This window comes from Lacerta agilis, chromosome 3, assembly GCF_009819535.1.
Source record: "Lacerta agilis isolate rLacAgi1 chromosome 3, rLacAgi1.pri, whole genome shotgun sequence".
Taxonomy (NCBI): domain Eukaryota; kingdom Metazoa; phylum Chordata; class Lepidosauria; order Squamata; family Lacertidae; genus Lacerta; species Lacerta agilis.
The window spans coordinates 22,663,160-22,687,464 of record NC_046314.1 but is presented as its reverse complement, the minus strand read 5'-3'; the positions used below and the strand labels follow the sequence as shown (position 1 = coordinate 22,687,464).

The 24,305-nt window shown below is 42.3% G+C and overlaps 1 protein-coding gene across 2 annotated transcripts in view; it reads right to left on the bottom strand.

Moving 5' to 3' along the window:
- Positions 1-24,305, bottom strand: part of ERICH1 (glutamate rich 1) — a 58,482-nt gene that overhangs the window by 33,566 nt on the left and 611 nt on the right. The window contains exons 2-3 of one of the 2 annotated variants that reach the window (XM_033143006.1): positions 12,883-13,041; positions 5,766-5,900 (exon numbers count right to left, since the gene is read on the bottom strand). In XM_033143006.1, the coding sequence (XP_032998897.1) occupies positions 5,766-5,900; positions 12,883-13,041 (294 nt within the window). The remainder of the gene's footprint in view (positions 1-5,765; positions 5,901-12,882; positions 13,042-24,305) is intronic. The other variant, XM_033143007.1, reaches the window with a different exon arrangement.

The following is a 24,305-nucleotide window of genomic DNA, read 5'->3' as shown; positions in this document are numbered from 1 at the left end:
TTCTGTGTGAGTGGGGTGGGTGTGTGTTTTGGATCAGGTTAGCCATATTGATTTGTATGCTGCCGGTAGATTTTTGTCATTATCTTGTTGAGCTGTGTGTGTGATGAAGGGGGACCATATACCCTAAAACTAACCTACAGGTGGTATCTAACGCCAAGAAAATTAGCACAAATACGCCCAGGAACCTCACCAAAATGCTGGAGAGGATGCACCTCCACGGGCACATACTTCCATATGTGGTGGGAGTGCCCCAAAATCCAAACATTCTGGACAACAACCATACGAGAAATAAGCAAAATAACCAAACAAGTGCTAGAAACCACCCCAGAACTGGCTTTACTAAACATCTTCCAAGACAATAATGCCCACTTACAACACAAGGAACTCATAATCCATCTACTCTCAGCAGCCAGAAACATCATAACCAGACACTGGAAAGACCTGTCAGGAGCAAGCATGGACCAATGGTACCAAGTAGTATGGGAAACAGCCCTACTAGAAAAGTTAACCAGCAACCTAAAACTAGCGCGGGGACAATTGTGTGCATTTATATACAGTATATAAAAAAATTTAAAGTATATATTGAATTGTATATTCTATCGCATTCGTTATTTTTTTTTTTACATACTGTATCGGAAATTTTTGAAGAAGTGCAAAAGATAATTACATTCTGATCCATGTATTGGTCTGGGAGTTGTGAATTAGGTCAGTTCTCTTACAAATGCAGCAAAAAAAACAAAAAAAAACCTGAAACTCCTCTATATCTAAGAGTTTCAAACCAGGCTCTATTAACAACATCAAGTTAAGTTCTATATCAGTGGCATATTTGTTGCTGCCTCATCCTGCACAACAAATAAATATATTATGATGATCTAGCAACCATATTCATTTATGACCATCCTACTGGAAATACAGAATTCTGCAGGAATTTCTCTGAAGCATAGAAAGGATCCGATTGAAAACTAACCGAGTTTTACTCTGAGTAGACCCACACCGAAACTACTGGACCTAACTTAAGTCATGTGCGTGTCTGCTCTGAGCAAAACTGAAAACCAATCTCAGTCATCTGAGGATGTTTAACAGTAGAAGTTTTCATGCCCAGCTAATAGGCAAAGGTATTGACAAGAGATGCTAGATATGTGGTTACCATGGTTACTCTGTGGTACATGAAAAGGTATTCCAAGTTCAGAAGCATTTTATTTTCCCTTACTTTGTCCACGCATGCAAGCTCTTCCATGTTTGGGTTGGCAGTGCTTGTATGCATAACCCCCAAATGATCTTAGGTGTGACAGTCCTATAAGCTGCAAGTGAAAATGGAAGCAAATCTGCAAGTGAAGTCCACCTTGTATGTTGCTAGAGAGGTGACATTCCAGAAATATGAAGGCTGCGGCAACAATAGCACCCTCCTTGCCAGGGGTGGTGGTGGTGGAGAAAAGCTCTTAAACTGTGAGGGAAGTAAAATACAGTGGTACCTCGGGTTAAGTACTTAATTCGTTCCGGAGGTCCGTTCTTAACCTGAAGTGTACTTAACCTGAAGCACCACTTTAGCTAATGGGACCTCCTGCTGCCGCCGCGCCGCCAGAGCACGATTTCTGTTCTTAAGCGGAGTTCTTAACTTGAAGCGTACTTAACCTGAAGTGTACTTAACCCAAGGTACCACTGTATATGCAATTACTTTATCATTATCACACCTAGATGTGGCTTAAGAACATGAAATAGATTTAAGTATCTTGGTGCATAAATATGCAGTGTTATGAAATATCAACAAGTGAGCCAACATGGCCTTGCCCTCATATTGCAACATGCCAACGTCACTCTTGCATCAAATAACTGAGGGTGTTCTGGTCGCTGCAAGAGAGATTCAATTTTGCTGATTTATTTATTTTTTTAAAAAACTATTTTAAGAACGTAAGCATCAGTTCAATGCGCAACCAATTAGCACTCTTGGGAGGTACCCAACATATCCCTGTACAACTCCTGCAGCCAGGCATGTGCCAAACATCGTTCTGCTTTCCTTTGGACCACATCAGCGAGGCCAAGGGGGCGAGGGTGTCTTGTCATCTGGGCAGTCCAGGACCTCCATACACATTGCCCAGGCTTGCAATGCAGACGTTTGACTTCACCCCCAGAGATTCACTCCTTTGTCTTTCAAGACAGGTGGATGCCAACTAACTCCAGGTATGATTTAGTTGGATTATCACCCCTTGTCATTGCATGTTACGGATTTAGGTTCAGAGGCCTTTGCCCTGCAGAATAAAGAATCTAGCAAATCAATGTGGCTACTGAAGGCATCAGTTAGACACAAGAACATAGGCGCCTGCTTGATCTGACCAATGGCCCATCTAGTCCAGCATCACAGTGGTCAATCCATGGGGAACCTGCAAGCAAGACCCAAGAACAAGAACACTCTCCTCTCCTGCAGTTTTCAGCAACTGGTATTCAGAAACATTACTGTCTCTGGCTGTGAAGGAGCAGCATTAAGAGACAGCACAAACACCAACGTTTGCAATAGGAAAACAAGGTTAAAATCCAAGTAAGCCTTTCCCCCCTGCCGTACAGTAGTGATAATTATATATTAGTCTAACAATTAAGCACAAATGCAGCTTCAGATTACAACTTGCAGCATGAATTCTTAGTCTCAAAAATGTTATTATTACTAATAAGAAGAAGTGCTGTGTTGTGACACCACAACAAAGTACAAACATGATTAATGCTACTTCCCTGTCAAAAGCTTTCACTCTTTGTTCCTTTATAAGCCAGATGGTGTGCCTTAAGGAGCTTATCCTACAGAAGTGTTCTTAAGTAAATAGATAACCACAAAAATACTTTGGGAACAGCCAGAGTTCAAGATTAAACAGCTTGAAGCAACCAAGTTATTGATTTAGGTACCGGCATTTGATGGATGATAGCTTATCTGTGGCTCAAAATTAACACTACATTAATGCCCTTGTCAAAAACCATCAACTTACTTATTCAAAATGTTTGGGGTGGGGGAGAAGGATGCTTTGAAAGCAAAAATTTCATTTAAAAAACTTCTTATAAGGTTTCTTGCGACTTCATGCTTGTTGAATCCATTTCATTTAGAACCCTCTATTTCCCCCCCCCCCCCAAGTTCCTTAAATGGTATGATCATTTCCCGCAGTCTAACCGAGCACTTTGGAAGGTTTCTCTTCAAAGAAGCTATTGCCGGATTTTTCAGTTTAGTGTCTGAAAATTTAGCAAAACGCAGCTTTCACAAACTGTATTCTAGCTTCATAATGGCCCAGTTTGCAAGTCACATTGAAGCATAAAACATTGTTTTTAATGAACACTGGTTTCATGTGAGAGAACAGCAGGAAGCTGCTCAAAAGTTCCTGCAGCACTCCTACCTTGGTGGAATAAGCAAGCAAGAGTTGTTGTGTCATCCAGACCTGGGCTTGGTTTTTTTCGCCCCTCTCTGTGTGATAAGCCAAGAAAAAACCTTGGTTACTGCTTGTGGCTTGTTTGGAAGAAACAAATGAGCCCAGGTCTTGATGACATGGCAAGCCAGACTGTAGCTTCTTTTGTCTGCAAGCAAGGGAGGAACGCTGCGGGAAACTTTGAAGAACGTGCAAGAGCACTCTGCTTGTTCGCATTAAACCACTGTCTGCTTCAAACAATGGTTCAAAAGTGACCTGCCAGTAAGTTCAACCTAACATCTTGTGCATGATGCCCCTAATTATACTGATTAAACTGTGTAATCCTGCTGTAACAAATGACGTTCTGCAAAATGTGCGATGCAGCGGAGGAGTGCCTTTGGACAAACTGATGATGGGAAACAGAGAAGAGGAGCAGGAAATGAAGTGTAAACGCCTCATGCTTCTGTCAACCATGCAAATTAGAACCCAGTGCAACAACACTAGTCAGAAACGTACCACCCAGTTAAGAGCAATAAACCTGATAAATGACAGCTGCATGTCGCTGACACCTGGATCATGGATACTATGCAGTGGCCAAAAGGGGGCAGATCATGGATAGCTTGCAATGGCAAAACTGGGGCAGAGAACAACAGTTTTGGGACGCTAGACTTTTTTTTCCGTTTGGCAGAAAAAGAAAGAACACAGAAAGAGGAGCAGCTATAGGTTATGAATTAAAAGCTGTGCCAAACACAGGCTCCATGCCAAAACTGAAATAGAAATAAATAAAACCAAGGCTTTTTAGCTCTAAGTACCCTTAATTATAACCTTGTCCACTCACAAGGATGCATGGCTAATAAAGCCAGAGACAAGCAGAGTAGAGAAGTGTAATATTTATCCTAAATAAAGCGGGGAAGCTTGAAAGCATATAGAAAAAATGCACAGACGAATGAAGATCTATACTGAAATACAGTCACTTCGCTATACTTTATTGGTCCTTTTCTTCTTACGTCTCCAGCTAGACAAGCTTGCCATGAATCAAGACTTTTCATTCTGCCTAGGCTATAAAACACCTGCCCAAGTAACAGGGGAAAGGAATAATGGGATACAGAAATGTGTGGCATCCTCAGCCTGATCCTGCCATATTTTGCTACTGACAAAATTGCCTGTACCTGTAATTCTTAAATACATCAAAAAACATTTGGACGCCACACTTTTTGCCGACGCAGCTTAGATTTACGGACTGAAAATGCACTTGCCTCATACGCGTGTCACTTACGATCTTCCCCATGTGGCAGTCCCAATGCCATGTTACTTTTCCTAGTGGACATTTCCCCAGCTCCACTGTTGTGTGGCGTACTGAAGTATTGGCAGCCCCAGTTCATTTCAAGTGATGGACCTCGCCAATGCCTGCGCTCTCATGCTGTTTCCCTTCCTTTGAATAAACGAAGCTAGAAGAACTCCATGCAAATTCACTTGCCCATCCACGAACAATCTCTTGAATTGGAGGAAGTGGCTGTTATGCACATTTTTTGTTTAAAAAAGAAATATAATATAAAATTCATTGGTTTCAATGGAAAATAAGTGGGTGTTCTAAGTGCAGCCAGCTGTTCTTTCATGCAAGCTATTCATTTTATGCACTGAGAAATTCACAAAATGAACACCTATCTGACTAGGAGTGGGAAATAAGCTATTGCATTCTCCTTTTGCTGCTCTTTAAATCAGCCTACTTAATACAATTGCCCACAACTTAAACTGCTTAGTATTACTAGGAAATCCTTGTCTATGTGACAGCAGCATAGTTCAGATAAAGATATGGCATATGTCACTCCACAGTATCTGTGCTGCATGTAGTAGGTCTAAGGTTCAATCCAGAGGGGCTGGGAGGGACCTTGCCTGAAATCCTGGAAAGTCACAGCCAAGCAAGTATAGACAATATTGAGCTGGAGGGTCCAGCTGCTGCCTGGCTCAGCAGAAGGCACCTATGGAGTTAAATCATATATCACATTCAAGTTCTCTAGTACTTTGGAGTAGAGGAGGAGCCTAGGGGATCGCCTTGTACAGGGCACCGCTGAAATCTGAAATACCAAAGTGCGCCCAATTTGCAGACCCTGAAACCCCGTTCTAGAAAAACAGCACCGATTAACATGAATAAAGACTCTAGGTATAACATTAATAATGGGATTTACTCAACCGAAGCATTAAGACTAGAGAAGAATTAAGACAACGCCACCTTATTAAGCGAAAGAGCAACAAAGAAATGCATAAAAGAAGGAAGCGAGAAGTCTGGTAAAGGGAGTCTTGGGAATAAATTTACCATTCACCTGTAACTTTCAGCTTTAAACAATGACCTGGGGGAGGGGGCCCCACCGGTCCAGAAAAATGTCTCACCTGGAATATTGGCATCGCTGTCATCACTCTCAGAGCTGCTATTGCTGGGTTCGTTATTAGAAGCTGGTATATAATCTCTGGGGGGTGGATTCACTGTGTACATTTTCTTTGGAGGCAGACTCACATGCTTTTCACCTAGAAGATAACAACAAACCTTGTTTATTCAAGCTGGCTGCACTGCTCTGGCAGAGACAAAAATAAGGGAAAATTGGTTTGGCTGCCCTCATCCGCAGGAAGAAGCTACACAGACTGAAGCAGGTGGACGGACAAATTGTTCCATGTGAATAAAAACAAGAAATCTGTTCTACCAGTGGTGCCCAGTTAAAAGAATCCTGGGGGCTCGGCGGGGGGGGGGGGGGCTCACAGTACCAGTTTATCTTCTTTAAGAAAAACTGAGGTACCTGACTAATGAAATGTACACCAATTGATTATGGCTGTGCTTTTTCATGTGAATAATTTCGCAGAACTGTCATGAACTTTCCCACTTACCCTGTCAGAACTACATAAACAGGGTTCGAAGACTGGGGAAAAGGTTGGTTTATGGTAAGTAAAAAAGTTGGATGTTATTATGAAGTACCGGTAATTTTACATCAGTTTTTTTACACTGATAGACGAATTTTTATCTTCCCTTTTTTCCTTCTTTTCTTTATGTATTTTTTTTAAAAAATGTTTGAATTTTTATGTTTATTTCTGTATATGCTTTTTCTCTTGTTCTTTCAAGCTTGAATAAAAATTAAAAGAAAGGGAGGGGGAGGGACCTACATGAGCACATGGATATGGTCACTAAGGCTGCATCAGTGCAGATACAGCCAACAAATCAACTGCAGCACCTGATCTGCAGCCCAGCGTGTCTCTGGTTTTCCATGAAATTTGATAAACGCTGCTGGGAATGCTACTGCAAAAAATAATTACACTTAAACGCTGCTCTGATTGATCTATGGTGCACATTAATAAGGACAGCAATTCTCTCACAAATCACCTTGCAGAGAAGATGAAAAGAACACAAGGAACCCCACTCAAAACAAGTTACAGTACACTTCTGAAAAGCACCTTAATGAGACAGCTTTAATAGAACTTGGCCACACTCACCAAAATTCAGTTATGCCATTAAATCTATAGCTATTGAGAAACCGAACAGAGCTGAAGGAATGCCTGCTCCCACAACGATTGCTTCCATGAGGTCATGTCAGCTTTCTGTGCACATGGCAGACTTCAAGGAGCAGGGCCTCCCGTAGATCTTGACGAGACATCTTAATTTCTTTTGTTCAGCAGAAGAAATTAGGACATTTCACAGGGTTCAATTTCTTGTGCTCATCTCATCACTGCTGCCTATTTTTCCCCGACAGCATCAAAATACCAACCCAGCCCTGGCGCCTCGCATTGTCTAAACCCAACTCCTTTTAGAGGTCGCGAACGGAAAACAGAAATAAATGCAGCACAAGATATACAAACTGATTAATCATGCAGTCTGAAAAAGGCAAGACATCAAGGCAAAATTAATTGAAACTATTCAAGTAAATTCATTTCCCTAAATTCATGCTAAATCCCTCAAACTGCCAAGTCTTGGATCCAATTTCTCCTATCACTGTTGATTAATAATGAGGTGTTAAATCAAGTGCCGGAATTAATGAGAAGCAAACGCGAAAGTTAAAGGGTGTTAGACTCCGCTGGGTAATATCAAACAGGCTCTTGCATTGTTTTTTTAAGGCAGGCTCACTTCCCTGCTGAAAGTTCGTTCAAAAACAGAACTGCAAAAGGTTTTGGGAGATACAAGTTCGGCATCTGCAAGATTTCCAGTAGCCTAGACATACCCTTACTGAAGCTCTTGCACAAGAACATGTTGATGTATAAACATTCCCCGGCCTCAAAGGGTCCTGTTCGCTATGTTTCTGTAGGGTTCACTATTCTGGATGGACCTTTCCAGAGGGAAGGCAATATTGCTGTGTCTTTTGCTAGGTGGGTTGTTAGAAGCCGCTGGATCCTTGCCATGCCAACCTGTCTGTGAAGCCATCCCCGATAAAGCTGTGGCCTGCTACAATTCAACCCACTCTCTACGTTGGTTCCTCCTCTCTCTGGCCTGAGGCTACAAGAAAAAAATCACCTGACTGGATGCCTGTTCTGGTCCTGATAGAAATGGCCAGAGCAATGAAACATACAGAGAAACAGTGGGCAGCCTTTAGAAGGATGACAGGATGCTGGCAGTAACTCCTTCTGAATAGAAAGACTTGCTTCCAAGTAAAAACATGCATAGGATTTCACTTTTTTAACTTGTTTCTCATGGGCACACATTTAACAATTACTCTCCTAAACTATTAATGAAGGCTTAAGGTGGCTCTTGCTTCCCTCACAATATTCAAGGGGCTTCTGCTTTGAAATCAGAGAATGCCATTAATTTATTTTTAGAAACAAGGCTTCTAGCACATGTATTAGGGTTGCCATATGTCCGGAATTTCGCAGACATTCGGAAGCAGTTTCTGGACGGAAATTGTCAATATGGTGATTTGGCTTAAAAGTAGCTCAAAAACTTCATTATTATTATTTTGTGAATTTGCCAAAAAAAAAAAAAAAAGGTTGACAACTTTGAGCCCAACCTGTGAAAGCTGTGGGCAGGATTCCTGCACTGCAGGGGGTTGGACTAGATGACCCTCGGAGGTATCTCCAACTCTAAACTTCTAATGATTATATGTTAAACATAAGGCTGTCAACATATGTTAAACATATGTTGAACAGGCTGTCAAAGAAGGTATTGCAGACAAGTCCACCCCCCTCCACATTTTTGTGCAATGTGGTTTTATCGAACTGTCTACACTTACATTCACAGATTGTTGTTAGTATCTCCTTATCCCGGTAAGTAATGGCATGCTGACTTTATCTGAACTTCTTTGGATAAGTCACAAGCCAAACATACCTTCATAGGAACAATTTGATATGGGTCTTCAAAATACAAAAAAAAACAAAAACAAACAAACCCCAGAACACTGTATTGTTATCTAGTTTCTGAAGATTTGAGGGGAGGGGCAAGCAACAATTTATTCCACCCCATTGTAGATGCCAAATGAAGAGAAAGCCCAACCGTAACGGTCATTTTGGGTCTCCAGAGAAAACCTTCTGAAGGCATTGGGGAAGAGATAAGATGTCCAAACAGAGACAGAATTAAAAACAGCAGTTCGTGGATCCAAATGGGGAAAAAATAATGGCCTCAGAACATTATGAATAATCAACCATCACATTGATGGTTATCATAAAATCAGTCACCAGTAAACAAATTCTTGATTGAAAGGTATTTAAAATGTCATAGTCTGCTCTGCAGTGTAGTAATTGCAGTCCGTCGCTCTTTCTTGCCACAGTAATTAACCGCTAAAACGAATTGTTTTAATCAGTCTGAAAAGTTGTTTATTCCATTATTGTGCTGCCAAAATTCCTTATGAATATGTATAGAAGAGGTTTGCCTTGTGTGCCAATATATCACCGATACTCAAGTCTTTGGAATCAGGGAAGCTTTGAACGCTTCTATTAGAGGCATGTGAAAATGCATGCAAGCATTATCCAGATCTAAGACAATAGTACTGCTGAAGTAGTAAAAAAAAGAAAAGAAAAAGGTATTTATGCACTTACACAATCAATTCATGTAAACGTAACTTAGGAAGATGCGTCTACATTGAATCAGAAAGGTCGTGCTAAAATCAAGATTTATTGCGGCATTGGGTTATTGGTTCCAGCAATAAATATGCCACTCTTGCAAGACATATACCATTTCTTATTATTTGTATAACAAGAGATTTCTGTTTCCTGGTAATTTTGAATGACGGGATATCCAATAATAATAAAAATTACAGTTCTTCCTGCTAGAGGTTTATCATGAAAAATACTCCCAAGTTGTACAGAAAAGGAGAGTACCGCCTTCACTACCAGCGTGACATATACGTTTATAGTCTTTGCATATGTTTACAGTCTTGTGCTCTGCAACTTGAATTTGCGTGGCCACATGAATGAAAGTGCAGAGACCATTTGCAAGGGAAAATCAATTGACATTGGGGGGGGGGGGGAATCAAAAGCTTCCCTAGTTTGCCGACTGGATTCTTCCCTACAAATGTCAAATGTATTAGGGTTACAATATTAAAATGCTGGGTTTATTTTAATTTTATTTTTAAGTGCTTTAAAGTACCCTCTTTCCCAGGCTTCTAAGAGGATGTTGCTAGGACCTTTTCATTCAAGACCAGCATCCTCCTGTCCAAATGTGCATCCTTTGCCGTGAGCTTTTGGAAATATGAACAGAATTCATGCTAAGTTACTGCAACATTAACATGGATCATGACTCTACATTAAAGTTAAAAATTTAGCTGGAACTAAGTTAATCTGACATTTAAATCTGCACTGGATGTGTCAAGGGGTTAAAGGTGGTGCAACACTTTGAACTCAGGGGCGTCTATGTTCAGTTTACTTGACTAATAAAGTGTTAAGTAAAAAGCCACTAAACGGTATTCTGTTTCATAAAGAGTTCACCAAGAATGCAATTAGAGAGAATAGGAAGTGTGTTCTCTCTTTATTAAAAACTGCTTTCTTAGATATTGGAGATGCTCAGTAAACACATGAATTCTGCGGTTTCATCTCCTTGGGAAGGGTTAGGGAACAGAAAGTGTGTACCGTATTTTTCACTCCATAGGGCGCACCGGACCATAGGGGGCACCTCGTTTTTAGAGGAGGAATCAATAATATTTTTTTCTGGTTTTCCTCCTCTAAAAGCCCTGTTTTTCTGAGGATCAGCTAAAAGTTTTGCAGCTTTTTTGCAAAGGGAAAAGCCCTGGTTTTTTTGAGGATCAGCTAAAAGTTTTGTAGCTTTTTTTGCAAAGGGAAAAGCCCTGGTGGTTTTTTTTTTGTTTTTGTTTTTGAGGATCAGCTAAAAGTTTTGCAGCTTTTTTTTAAAGGGAGAAAAGCAAAGCTCCTTTTGCAAAGGGGGAAAAGCAAAGAGGAAAAGCCCCATTTTTAATGGGGTTCAACTCACATTTCTGCAGCTTTTGAAGGAAAGGGAGCCATTTCTATAGTTTCCAGACAGATAATCTAATCAGCCAGTCATATGTCGCTGGGGAAACAAACAACCTCCCTCTGCAGCACATTCAACAATGGAGGGCAGGGCTGAAAGGGAGCCAGGACTCTTATCTCTCTCCCGATCTCTTGCTGATCAGCTGCTGAGCAGGGTCCTTTCAACACCCCCTTTCCTCTTTGTAAAATAAAAAGCACTATCTGCTTTTGGCCCCTGGGCAATTCGGCTCCAGGGACCACCATTCACTCCATAAGACGTACAGATATTTCCCCTTAATTTTTAGGAGGAAAAAAGTGCGTCTTATGGAGCAAAAAATATGGTATATATAAAATATCACTGTCTTTAAAATACACATTTGAATGGCTTGGGTTAAATCATGAGTTCAAATGGTTGCACCAATGGCTACTACATTGGCTTAGCTCACATGTGGCTTGTTTTAATTATGTTTTGGCATTATGTCTGAACCCAACAGCCTGGCTTAAACATGGTCTTTATGACCTCCACCTCAGATGCTCATCATGCCAACAAGGCAGAAGGAAAGAGCATATGGCAAACAAACCAAGCTTTGGGAGAACAGTCCATGATCGGTTTGATCATCTGTGGAATGATTCCTGGAACACCAAACTATGGTTAACACCCAAGGGTTACAACCTGAAAATGCCAGATGAAACATCAAACAAATTTGACACAATGCTTCCAGCAGTTCATGGGCCATACCATGGAGTGTAGCCTATACTCCAAGAAGCAGCTGTGTTTGGAGGATGGTCAACCTGGATGTGAAATCAGTTACCTTCAACATGCAAGTGCCAGTTTTTCTTAGCTGAGAGAGCAATTCCTGAGTGGCTCTTTACCAGCACTTTGAGACTGTGTTTTAACAGATGTGACAAACCATCAAAAGTGACTTTTGTTTTGCAATTAGGCAGATGCTGGTTGAATGTTTAAGACTTAGGGAAGAATTCAATTTTTTAAAATATATATATTACATTTATATACCACCTTTTATTTTCCAAGAATCTCCTCCTACCCATTTCATCCCCACAACAACCCTATGAGGTAGGTTAGGCCAGTGTTTTTCAACCACTGTTCCGCGGCACACTAGTGTGCCGCGAGATGTTGCCTGGTGTGCCGTAGGAAAAATTGAAAAATTACTTTATATATAGTCAATATAGGCACAGAGTTAAATTTTTTAACATTTTTTAACATTTTCTAATGGTGGTGTGCCTCGTGATTTTTTTCATGAAACAAGTGTGCCTTTGCCCAAAAAAAGGATGAAAAACACTGGGTTAGGCTAAGAGATGGTGACTCGCCCAAGGTCACCCAGTGAGCTTCACGGCTAAGTGGGGATTCTAACCCTGCTCTCCCAGGTCCTAGTCTAACACTCCAACCATTATGCAACACTCTCTCTCTTCTGATCCTTCCCAACAGCACAAACATTTCAGCCTTCCCTCTCCTCTCTACCACAAGCTGTTCTGGGGGTTCTCCTGACCCTCCAGAGCAGATTTGGGAAGAGGGTGGGTTGCAGTGGGAGGCGGAGGGAAACCCATTGTGCTAGTCAGTGGAAGCTCTTGTGCTGGCTTCCGCTAACATGCCAGGTTACTTCAACCCAGGCCAATACACTTCCATCTTTCTGAACAGTGTATGTACCTGTTAACACTTTCCTTGTAACTCCTCTGAAAAGAAATGGCCTTTGTAGAAGCGTCTCTTTATTGCAAGGATGCAGAGGGTCTTCTCGGTAGTGTAGTGGCGCCCGCCCTTTGGAACGCCCTCCCATCAGATGTCAAGGAAATGTGCAACTACCGGAGCTTTAGAAAACATCTGAAGGAAGTCCTGTTTAAGGAAATTGTTAATGTTTGATGTTTTATAGTATTCTTAATATTTTTTTGGAAACTGCCCCAAGTGGTTGGGGAAACCCAACCAGATAGGCAGGGTATAAATAATATGTTGTTGTTGTGCAACTAAGCACAATGCACATCATTTTATTTCACTTCGTGCAACACCTCCATCAAGGTGACAGTTGTCCAGCAGATTTCCCTATGTTAAGTCACAGGTTCTCCCGATCTGCAAGCTATATTATACCTGGTGAACTGGAGTGTCGCTGCAAAATTGTGGTACTCTCAGGACCTCCTTGCTCCGAAACTGGACTTCTGGGAGCAGTGCCGCTCTCTGCACTTGAAGAAACCACACCAGGTGGAACAGGAGTAGGAAAGAGCCTCTCCAATACCTTCTTTCTGAACACTAAAAGAAATAAAAAGTAAAGTTTATCCATTACAGTTGATATTTCAGATAGAAGGCCTGATCTTCTTGCACTACAACCATGTCACAAACTTCAATAAAAAATTAATAACGGGGGTGGGGAGATACCATGGCAAAAATTGAGGTTACGCTTTGAGGTGAAATTGGAGCGCTGCTGCCTGATGCTCCAGCCGACGCTATCACCGGAATCTGTTCCCAAACAATATGACATGATCGTAGGAAGTGCAGAACGCATATGGAGAAAATTAGACCCCTGCTTTTCCATTTTCACAAGAAGCAATTACATAAGTGCATTAAATTGCAGACTAAGTGAAGAATGAAGCCACATCTGTTTGCTTCTTTCCACTCTCTACTCAAGATGCTCTGACTAGGGAGAAAATTTAGGGATGACCTTTACAGTGCTCAATAAATAGTTCATGCTCTGCTCATTTAAAGTGCTTCATTGATTTCAGCTGGACTTTACCTTATTTTTAAAAAAACCTGAAGTATGGAAATAGAAATCCACTGAGCAACTACCTCCAACCATGGTAGCACTTAGCCCATCCCATGATTGGAGTCTACATACGTGTTGCTCACAAAGTTTCAGGTGTCCTTCAGGATTAATTTATTTTTTTAAGTCACTGCATCTCAGTTGCGTGGCAAGATCCCAAACCCTCCCGGAAAGTGGAATAAAGACACATGGAACAGTATTTTCGGTTAATGGGCGAAAAAGGCCACAACTTTATTGGTTACAGAATGTGAGTGGTATTGGCTTAGGCATTGGAAACCACACGACTACAGGTATATCTGACTCCTGCCTGTCTGCAGGAGTCTTAGAAGGGTTAACCACCAGCAGGGGGAGCCCTGATGATGCACATCAACTAGGGACTCCTCCAGGGTCACCTCTAGGGGTCGTGCCATGGCCCTAGTCCCCCGTCTAGGGCTTCGGACGGAGACCACGCCCCCCGAATTCCTTTAATGGAACACCCTTGAATTAGGGGGGATAGGTGATGGCCACTACCTCCCCTCCCCTTCAACCTAATACTCCAATGCCTAACCAAGAAACTTTATGAAGTTGTGACAATTTGCTATGAGGTAGGCGAAAAAACCAAATGGCCGGTGCCAATTTGCCTAGTGGAAAAATTCCTACCAGGCCCCTTGGACAACCAAGGCGACCAACCCAGGTGCATAGCAAAGTCAAGAAATAAAAGAGCCTAACCTAAGGGAGGGAGGGAGGGAGAACTGGCTGAGCAGGGAGAAAAACAGGGGCGAGTCCTCGACCGTGGGCACTTTAAATAGCCCGTGCCACGCCCCCAGACCGTCCGAATTGGACGGCCTAAGGGTGACGCGGCCGAGGACCATTCAATGGCACAGGGGCGATCCCGCCCTGCACACGTGGGGAGGGCTTGTTCCCAGCCGGCAACGACATCTCCCTGGGAACGGGAAATGACTTGTTTTGTTTCAGCTTAAATGCAGGTTGAGTAAGTAGAGCTGTTCCTGCAAAATTCCTGCGCACTTAGAACTACCGTATTTTTCGCTCCATAAGACGCACTTTTTTCCTCCTAAAAAGTAAGGGAAAATACCTGTGCGTCTTATGGAGCGAATGGTGGTCCCTGGAGCTGAATTGCCCAGGGGCCAAAAGCAGATTGTGCTTTTTATTTTACAAAGAGAAAAGGGAGTGTTGAAAGGACCCCGCTCAGCAGCTGATCAGCAAGAGATCGGGAGAGAGATAAGAGTCCTGGCTCCCTTTCAGCCCCGCCCTCCTTTGTTGAATGAGCTGCAGAGGGAGGTTGTTTGTTTCCCCAGCTACATGTGACTGGCTGATTAGATTATCTGTCTGGAAACTGTAGAAAAGGCTCCCTTTCCTTAAGATTTTTTCAGAAATGTGAGTTAAACCCCATAAAAATGGGGCTTTTCCTCTTTGCTTTTCCCCCTTTGCAAAAGGAGCTTTGCTTTCCCCCCTTTGCAAAAAAAGCTGCAAAACCTTTAGCTGATCCTAAAAAAAAACCCAAAAACAAAACAAAACAGGGCTTTCCCTTTTGCAAAAAGCTGCAAAACCTTTAGCTGATCCTTAAAAAAAGGCCTTTTGCCTTTGCAAAAACAGCTGCAAAACCTTTAGCTGATCCTAAAAAAAAAAAAACCAGGGCTTTCCCCTTGGCAAAAAAGCTGCAAAACCTTTAGCTGATCCTTAAAAAAAAGGCCTTTTGCCTTTGCAAAAACAGCTGCAAAACTTTTAGCTGATCCTCAAAAAAACAACAACAACAAAACCAGGGCTTTTAGAGGAAGAAAACCAGAAAAAAATTTTTTTCTTGTTTCCTCCTCTAAAAATGAGGTGCGCCCTATGGTCCGGTGCGTCCTATGGAGCGAAAAATACGGTAAATCCTATTCGTGCTGGAAGCTGATACGCCTTTGTGGGTCATTTTGGTTTCATTAAATGCCAATGTATGATCAATTCCAGCTGAAATTCAATGCCTAATAAAAAGGTAGGAGGCGACATAACAGAATCAGAGTCTGAATCTGTCCAGTGCATATTCACTAGAGTCTGGGTTCTCAACAACTTTCAAAGCAAAACAATTTTATACTTACAAGAAACAATGTAAAGAAGCCACAATTTATGTTGTTAGAAAGGGGAAACATTGAAAGAAATTAGTTTCGGTGGTTACAGGAAAATGCAGTGTTTACCCTCCAAATGTCTTTGTGACCCAATAGCAAAGTGAAAAAGTGACACATCTATGTTGACATAAAATGTACGCAAAATCATCGTTCACAACCAGGGAGGATTAGATTTAAATCAAATTTATTTAAATCACGATTTCAATCACTAGTCAGTAAGACTTGATTTAAATCTTTTTTTTACAGAAAGACTCATTCTTGCTGATATAATCTTAATATTTACAACCAGATGAAAGTTTAATTTTTGGAATAATAAATTTTCAGAGTAGTTTTTTACAGTTATAGATTTGGTTATACTATTAGAAATACATAGACCGATAATTATGAAATTATTGTGAGGTTTAATAAGTTAACTGTTTATATTTGGACAACTTTTCTGTTGTACTTTATTGGAAGGAGAAAAATAATCATTTCCTTAATAACAATTTAAACAATTTAACTAAAAAAATAACATTAAAGCACACGCGGGTGGTGCTGTGGGTTAAACCACTGTGCCGCTTGGGCTTGCCGATCTAATGGTCGGCAGTTCGAATCCCCACAATGGGGTGACCTCCTGTTGTTCGGTCCCAGCTCCTGCCAACCTAGCAGTTCGAAAGCACGTCAAAGTGCAAGTAGATAAATAGGTACCGTTCTGGCGGGAAGGTAAACGGCATTTCCGTGTGCTGCTCTGGTTTCGCCAGAAACGGCTTAGTCATGCTGCCAACATGACCCAGAAAAACTGTCTGCAGAAGTGAACAAACACCGGCTCCCTCGGCCTTTAAAGTGAGATGAGCGCCGCAACCCCAGAGTCGTTTGCAACTGGACTTAATTGTCAGGGGTCCCTTTACCTTTATCCATGTTTGTTAATTGATGTGGTTAAACAATTAAAAAAAAAAAACCAAAACCTTAGACAGAGTTTTAGCACACATGAAAAATTGAAAACAAATCCTTATTTCCTGATAAATAGCCTTTGGACTATAATGTAACTTAAATGGAGAGCCAGTGTGGTGTAGTGGTTAAGAGTGGTAGACTTGTAATCTGGTGAACCGGGTTCGCATCTCTGCTCCTCCACATGCAGCTGCTGGGTGACCTTGGGCTAGTCACACTTCTCTCTCTCTTTTTAATTTTTTTATTTATTATTATAATTTAACTTATAATTTAATGAAGTCTCTCAGCCCCACTCACCTCAGAGTGTTTGTTGTGGGGGAGGAAGGGGAAGGAGAATGTTAGCCGCTTTAGGACTCCTTCGGGTAGTGAAAAAGCAGGATATCAAATCCAAACTCTTCTTCTCTTCTAAATAGAAAACAAGAAAAATCCAATTTAAATTTTAAAAAATCCAATTGATTTTTTTAAAAATCCAATTTGATTTTTATCCACCCTGTTGACAACTGTTCTTCAGTTACTTCTCTTACATGCTATGAAGTTGGCATACTATCTCATGTTTGGAGGCTGCAGAAAGGGGCTGGTAGGGAACCACAAGGTGGAAATGAAAAGTACTTCATTTGGAGATTCCCTATTAGAACAGTTTTTATGGGATCAGTTGTGCTTGTGTTTCATGGGCACCCTTGCAGAGTCAAGGAAACCCATTTTCACCAATTCATATGCTTACGACTGCTTGTGCAGAGTTGTGACCTGAGTATCAAACCACTTGATAGCTTGCAAATGTTCATAGCATTGATCAAATCAGATGGCACCTTGCAGAGTCAAGGAAACCCATTTTCACCAATTCATACTCTTACAACTGCTTGTGCAGAGTTGTGACCCGAGTATCAAACCACTCGATAGTTTGCGAATGTTCATAGCATTGATCAAATCAGATGGCAAAGAAATAAATGACCATGGCAAAACTATACAGGATGGGTGACACCTGGCTTGAGAGCACTACGTGTGGTAGACCACAAAGCTGACATGAGTCAACAGTGTGATGCAGCAGCTAAAATAGCCAATGCAATTCTGGGCTGCATCAATAGGAGTATAGCATCTAGATCAAGGGAAGTAATAGTACCACTGTATTCCGCTCTGGTCAGACCTCACTTGGAGTACTGTGTCCAGTTCTGGGCACCACAGTTCAAGAAGGATACTGACAAGCTGGAACGTGTCCAGAGGAGGGCAACCAAAATGGTCAAAGGCCTGAAAATGATGCCTTATGAGGAACGGCTTAGGGAGCTGGGTATGTTTAGCCTGGAGAATAGAAGGTTAAGGGGTGATATGATAGCCATGTTCAAATATATACAAGGATGTCATATAGAGGAGGGAGAAAGGTTGTTTTCTCCTGCCCCAGAGAAGTGGACACGGAGCAATGGATTCAAACTACAAGAAAGAAGATTCCACCTAAACATTAGGAAGAACTTCCTGACAGTAAGAGCTGTTCGACAGTGGAATTTGCTGCCAAGGAGTGTGGTGGAGTCTCCTTCTTTGGAGGTCTTTAAGCAGAGGCTTGACAACCATCTGTCAGGAATGCTTTGATGGTGTTTCCTGCTTGGCAGGGGGTTGGACTGGATGGCCCTTGTGGTCTCTTCCAACTCTATGATTCTATGATTCTATCCCCACACTCTCTCTCTCTCACACCCACCCACCCAAAGGGCAGCTTCAGAATCAGATGTCAGCTTATGAGAAGCAAGGAACCCTACAGCCTGCTTTTCAGCGGTGTATTATTCTTCAGCACACTGCCAGGAGGAGCTAGAAATGCACACTCTGGGTATGCATTTGCAAGCATGGAAAGGAGCAAAATGCCAACAATAAAAGCAGACTTGGCCATTCTGAACACATAGTTACACCTACCCTGGGACACGCAGGGATGAAAGGAGAGGAGATTACATTTCAATTGGAAACTCAAGTCAGCTTGTATTCTCCGAACTGATACCTTGATGAATGCCACTGCAACCTTTCTCAAATTGGAATTTTGTAAAATGAAAATAAAAGGGGCATCTCCATATTAAAAGCAAGATGGGCAGATGAGAGAGAACGCACCCATTTTCTTCGGAAGGTCAGCAGAAGTATTGTACTATGGAAATTATGGACTTTTTACATTGAACCACCTGAAGGCTACTCTTACAGCATCTCTTGCATCACGGCCAACATCAGTGTAATGTAGGCTGGATTCAGACAGCATTGATAACGTTCACGTTTTATGTGATCTTTCACACAAGGTAAAAAGGCCACTTTTGGAAATCTATTGGAATCTAATGGAAGTTTAGCACTCATCTGTGTGCTATATGCTTCCAGTAAAAATCCATTAACCCATAAAATCACAGGAGTTTTGTGCTGTAATTTCCCCTTGGTTTTCATTGATCACCCCACCACCACCACCTCCAAGTCACTCCCATGATGAAATTTAGGGCAGTAAAGTTCTCTTCTGCTGTTTTCATGAGTGAATTATGGGGGAAACGGAATTGTTCATTAGTAAAAAACAACAACGGGGATGACATGCCTGCTGTTGTGTCACACCACACCTAGGGGTGATGTGGATGCATTTTAGCGTGACATGGTGGGGTGCCGATGAAAAAGCTGCAGTCCCCTAATGTAACTGGTAATGCAGTATATAAAAGGGAGCTTAGAAACTGGGGAAACAGAGGAACTAGCATTATAACCAGGACAACTTATGCAACAGTTCCCGCATCTGAATGTACATTTAGTTGCAATCCTATGGACCAGCAATCTAGAATGCAAAACAATAGCTGTGAAAACAAGTCACACCACAAGTTACTGCACCCCTGGCAACTACACCATCATTTCTATGTCTTGTGCTAATAACAACCCATACTAACCATACACCAAATGTGCTAATCAGCATGCAGCTGACAGCAGGAACACTGCAATGACATCACCCTACCATTCACCCAAGCAACAGGCAAGCAAGGTCCCAGTGGGATAAAGAGGCAGCCAAACTTATACAAGCCAGAAACTGCAGGGCTCCCCTCACACACAGAAGTTTGAACCCCCAGCAGCCAAACAGCAGCAGCAGCAGCAACCCACGGAAAGAGACTCTTATGCCAGGTCAAGACACAGAGGTAAGGCTTGCAGCCCGCCAACTACATAGGCAATGGAAAGGAGGAAGCCTGCATATAGAGCCAACACCTCCCCTAGGCAAAGGTTCAAGGCCTTTCCCTGGGAACAATGCCTCGCCAACGCACAACGTACCCGATGTATGAGCAACAGTGGTGCCCTGGTGAGGGCAACAAGCATTTTGCAGGGGGAAAGAAAGGGAGCCATTTGGGCAAGGAAGAACGCACACGAAACAGCAGGCTGGCAGGAAACGAGGCCAAGTTTTCCAACAGCTCGGTGGAAGCTGTGCAACATGGATTTTGTTTTTACAAGGATGGAAATGCAAGTTCTACAACACAAAGCCTGCAATGGGGTGTGGGGAGGCCCCTGGTAAGAAGCAGCAATATTGTAAGGAAGAAGGAAGGACACATCAACAGAGCAACAGGTTATGCAAGACAACTCTAGATCTCAAAAAACAACAACAAAGTAAAGGTTTTCCTAGCATTAATAAAGTTGTCTTACACTTATTGAGCAAGATGTACAACTGCATAAATTATAGGAGCTGCAATGCAAGATAGGATAGCTTATTTACTATTATGTAGGACAAGGTTTCCTCCCCCAAAGTGCTTTTACATGAGACATATAGGTATTAGTACTGAACTTCCTGTAAGCATCACTCAAATATTTGTCCACTGCCTATTCATATGCAAACAGAAAGCAACATCAACAATGCTCTACAAAATTACATGGTGGTTAAAAGAAATGCCAGGCTAGGAAAACAAGCCTCAACCTACCAAGCTTTTTTTTCAGATAAAGGGACAGCAGGGGGAGAAAACAAGACACCGATTCCGACAGTTTGACAATATGCAGCATCAAGGATGTAATTTAACTGAAAGCAATCAAGATACAGGAAGTTTCTGCAAAGAAAAAGGATTTGGAAAAATGCGATGAGGAGGAAGAGGAGCAGTGTTGTTGACTGCAAGACAAGTATGAAGGCCGTGCAAAATATGGAAAACAACATTGGAGGCAGAAAAGGAGCAATGGCAAAAGGAGACCAACAGCAGGCACCAGAATTTATTCTCCTCATGGGGCAAACAGCAGCTGAGATTTTGACCAGGAAAATTGTGTAGGGATAGAAGGCCTAATCCCCTGCCTGCCAACAGAAGCCAATTTGCCAGCTGCATTTCTGAAAGAAAAGACACTAAGAAATACGAATCATTAATCTCCAACGCAACATGCACTTCAGCCAATTTCAGTGGAAAAGTTGAACCAGACACAGGAGCCAGTACATACCGATGCATAACCTTGCGGCCTACCTGGATTCCTCTGGCAGACTGAAGCCCAACAGCTGCTTTCCCATCCTTAATCATTTTGCTATGCACTAGAATTAACATCTTCATTTTGTTCAGCCTGCAGGGCTCATTCTTGCTATGTTCCTTAATTCTCAGCGCACTCTGGCTGCACATCAGCTCCCCCCCCCTTTCTTCCAGAGAAGCTAAAGTTACAACAGTCACATTCTGTAGCTCCTACCGTTGAAGTCACCTCTTTGATTGGCTCAGGACTATATGCCGCTTTTCTGGCCTGTGCATAAGTAATCTTGAAATAAGGGCTGTCCCAAGCATTCCAACCACCTAGATTGCTTCAAGTCACCAGGAGAGATATGCGGCCATATTTAAATGACTTATGAGCTGTCCACAGGGTAAATATTCTGGCAAGTAAACAGGAGAAAAACTTACTACAGCCAATGATTTCATGTGTGCGCTCTGGGGTATTTATGCTCCTGTTTGGAAAGTGTTACGTCGGCATAATCAGCTATTACTCTCTCACCCCTCCAAGCATCTCTGGGAGATGATGACTTCAGTTCCTTTCTCACTGGAGCCACAGTAATAACGCTCTCTGAAGATCAGAAAAGGCGACTCCAGGAGCAGTAACCCATTGCACTTCAATTTCTGGAAAAACTTGAGACAGACTTCAAACAGTTCAGTTTTTTGGATTAATGAAGATATATACACAGGAAGGTGATGGACAGAAGATGAAGGGCCCTGTCTGAGGGGCAGGGGATAGGGGAATCTCCCAGGGTGGGAGGCTGGGGGAAGCTCCCAGGTGATTGCTGGGAGGGTTCACTTGTGTGTGTGTGTGGAATAAGGGCTAAGACAGAATTGTGACAGAAGGCATTGTATTGACGTTCCGTTCTTTTCTCTCTCTTTCTTCTTCTTTATTTTCTTCCTTTTCTTATTCTTGCTCCCCCCCCCCTTATTTTTCTCTAGGTTAGTTTGGCTTTTATTGTATTTTACGTCGAAAACTTTTAGTAAAAAATGATTCTTTTTTTTTTAAGAGAGATACTTCAAACCAGGCCCGGAATTAGCCCCGGGCATAGGTGGGCAACTGTCAACTCAAATGTAAGACCAGTGCTAAAAATAAAGCACCAGTCCAACAGGCTGTCATCTCTTTTCTTACCCAAGTACCTCTAAGCCTTACGCACAGTGCAGCTGTACTTTATTGGGACCAGAACCATTTGTGGCAGAGATGCTGGCAGCTGCTAAGGAGTCAAGACAGTCTACCTCTTTTCAGTTCTGGATACTGAAAGCAGGCAGGGGAGAAAGAGGATTTGTGCAAGCCTGGGTGGGGTTCCTCTGGGGCCAGGACTGTGTTCTCTTCTTTCTTTTACTGGTGCACCATTGAAAGGAGACCCTATAGTCAGGCCAGTCTTCCGCAACACCCAGCTCACTTGGGGAGGGATACTGGACTGCCGTAGTGGTGGTCTGGGACAGAATGTGACTGCCAGAAAGACACAAGGAAGGCTAGGTTAGGACTGCCCCAGGTGTGATGGGACGTGTTGATATGGAAGTACCTGGACACTGCAGGAAACCTAGTCCTGTAATCTACCGGAATTGGCTTGTTTTCATTGCCTGCAAAGGATAATAATTTCAGATATATGTAGATACATTACTCTACAAACAACACAGCCATCACAAGCACACAGCCATCACAAGCACACACTTCTGTGTAGCCAAAATGTATCTCCCTCCACCCAAAGCTATGGACAATAGTCACTTAAGTCCTACTCATGACCAGTCTATTGATTTCACTGGGTCTACTCCAGCTATGATTAATCATTGAGTTTCATCCATTTGTAATGCCACCATGAGTTCTTTGATCTCCCATTGTGCAATGTTCCCATTTTTCTTCTGAGATTCACCTCCACACAACTGGGAGAAACTTCCCCAGCCTTGCTTTAAAACGCAGACCCTGATCTAAGTCACACTTTATGCTAAATGCACAGCATGCAATTATGTGTGTGGGTTCTTCCCTCGCTTATTTAATTACAGGTATGGGAAGATGACTTTTGTTCTCTGGAACCGCAGTATGAGGGGAAGGGAATTTCAACCTTAGTGCCCTCAGCTGTGAGTTTAATGACCCCCCCCCCCAAAAAAAAAACCATGACGCTCAACAACAACAATAACCAAAGCTCCTACTGGCAACAATGTTCCCACCTCCCCCAATGCCTTATAGATGTATGTGTTTAGAAGCTGGACTCTGTGATGGAAGTGAGTTTGTTTTGTTTTTTGCTGTTGTTGTTATTATTGTTGTTGTAGCAGCAGCAGCAGCTGTGTTCTGCATGAAATTTAAAATAAATAAATATCTTTTTCAAACAAATGTGTGTATTTGCCCCAGGATCGGTGTGTGTGTGTGTGTTAGCTCTCCCTTCCCCTCATACTATGATCCCAAAGAACAGTCTGCTACCTGTACAGTACCTGCAATTAAATAAGGAAAAATAACAGACACTGGGAGTTGCATGCTACACATTTAACATAATACAGTATATAGTGTGGCCCTAAGTAGGCCATCCTTAGCAATCACAATGATTCAGACAACCAAAACACCATAATGGCCAAGCACTCACATATCCACACAGATCTATGATGCTCTGCATTTTGCTTCTATCTCACCCATACCTGCCTGGAAATAAATGCCCCCACCAAGGAAGAATGGTTACACTTCATGCCACAATGCCCTCATATGCATTACTGATGCTCCAATTTTGTCAAATTATAGGAATGCATTTCCCAAATATTTGTGCTCCAGGGTCCACTACATCCGGAGCACTCCCAGTCTCCCCAGGCTGTCCACAGGTTGTCTTCCCACACCACAACACTTTATATACCAGTACTTCCATATTATGAGTCCAGAAGTTAGAGCAACAGTACTCTGGGAATGGTCCCATGCCTTCTCAGTTTATTAAAAAGACTTTTATTAATGGAATCCTGGTTTGCTGCCATTTCCAGGTAATGCAGGCCAGTTCACGCCAAGGTGCTTCCCACCTGTGGCTGGAATGCCAACTCCGCTTTGACAGGTACTTTTATGAATCTCTGAAAACATCTGATGCATTATTTGGAAAATGAGGAAACAGACAGACTTCCCCATACGGGACAGCTGCACATTCCTACACTGCAGGGAGCTGGACTAGATTATCCTCAGGGTCCCTTCCAACTTGATTCTATGTGACTTCCATCCAAGGCCACCAACTCACAGCATTTCCTCAGCACCCAACTTCCACCTTCCGCTCAAAGGCTTCCCAGAACACTTTCAGGTTCTTTCCCTCGAACAACTGCACGAGCCATTTCCCAACC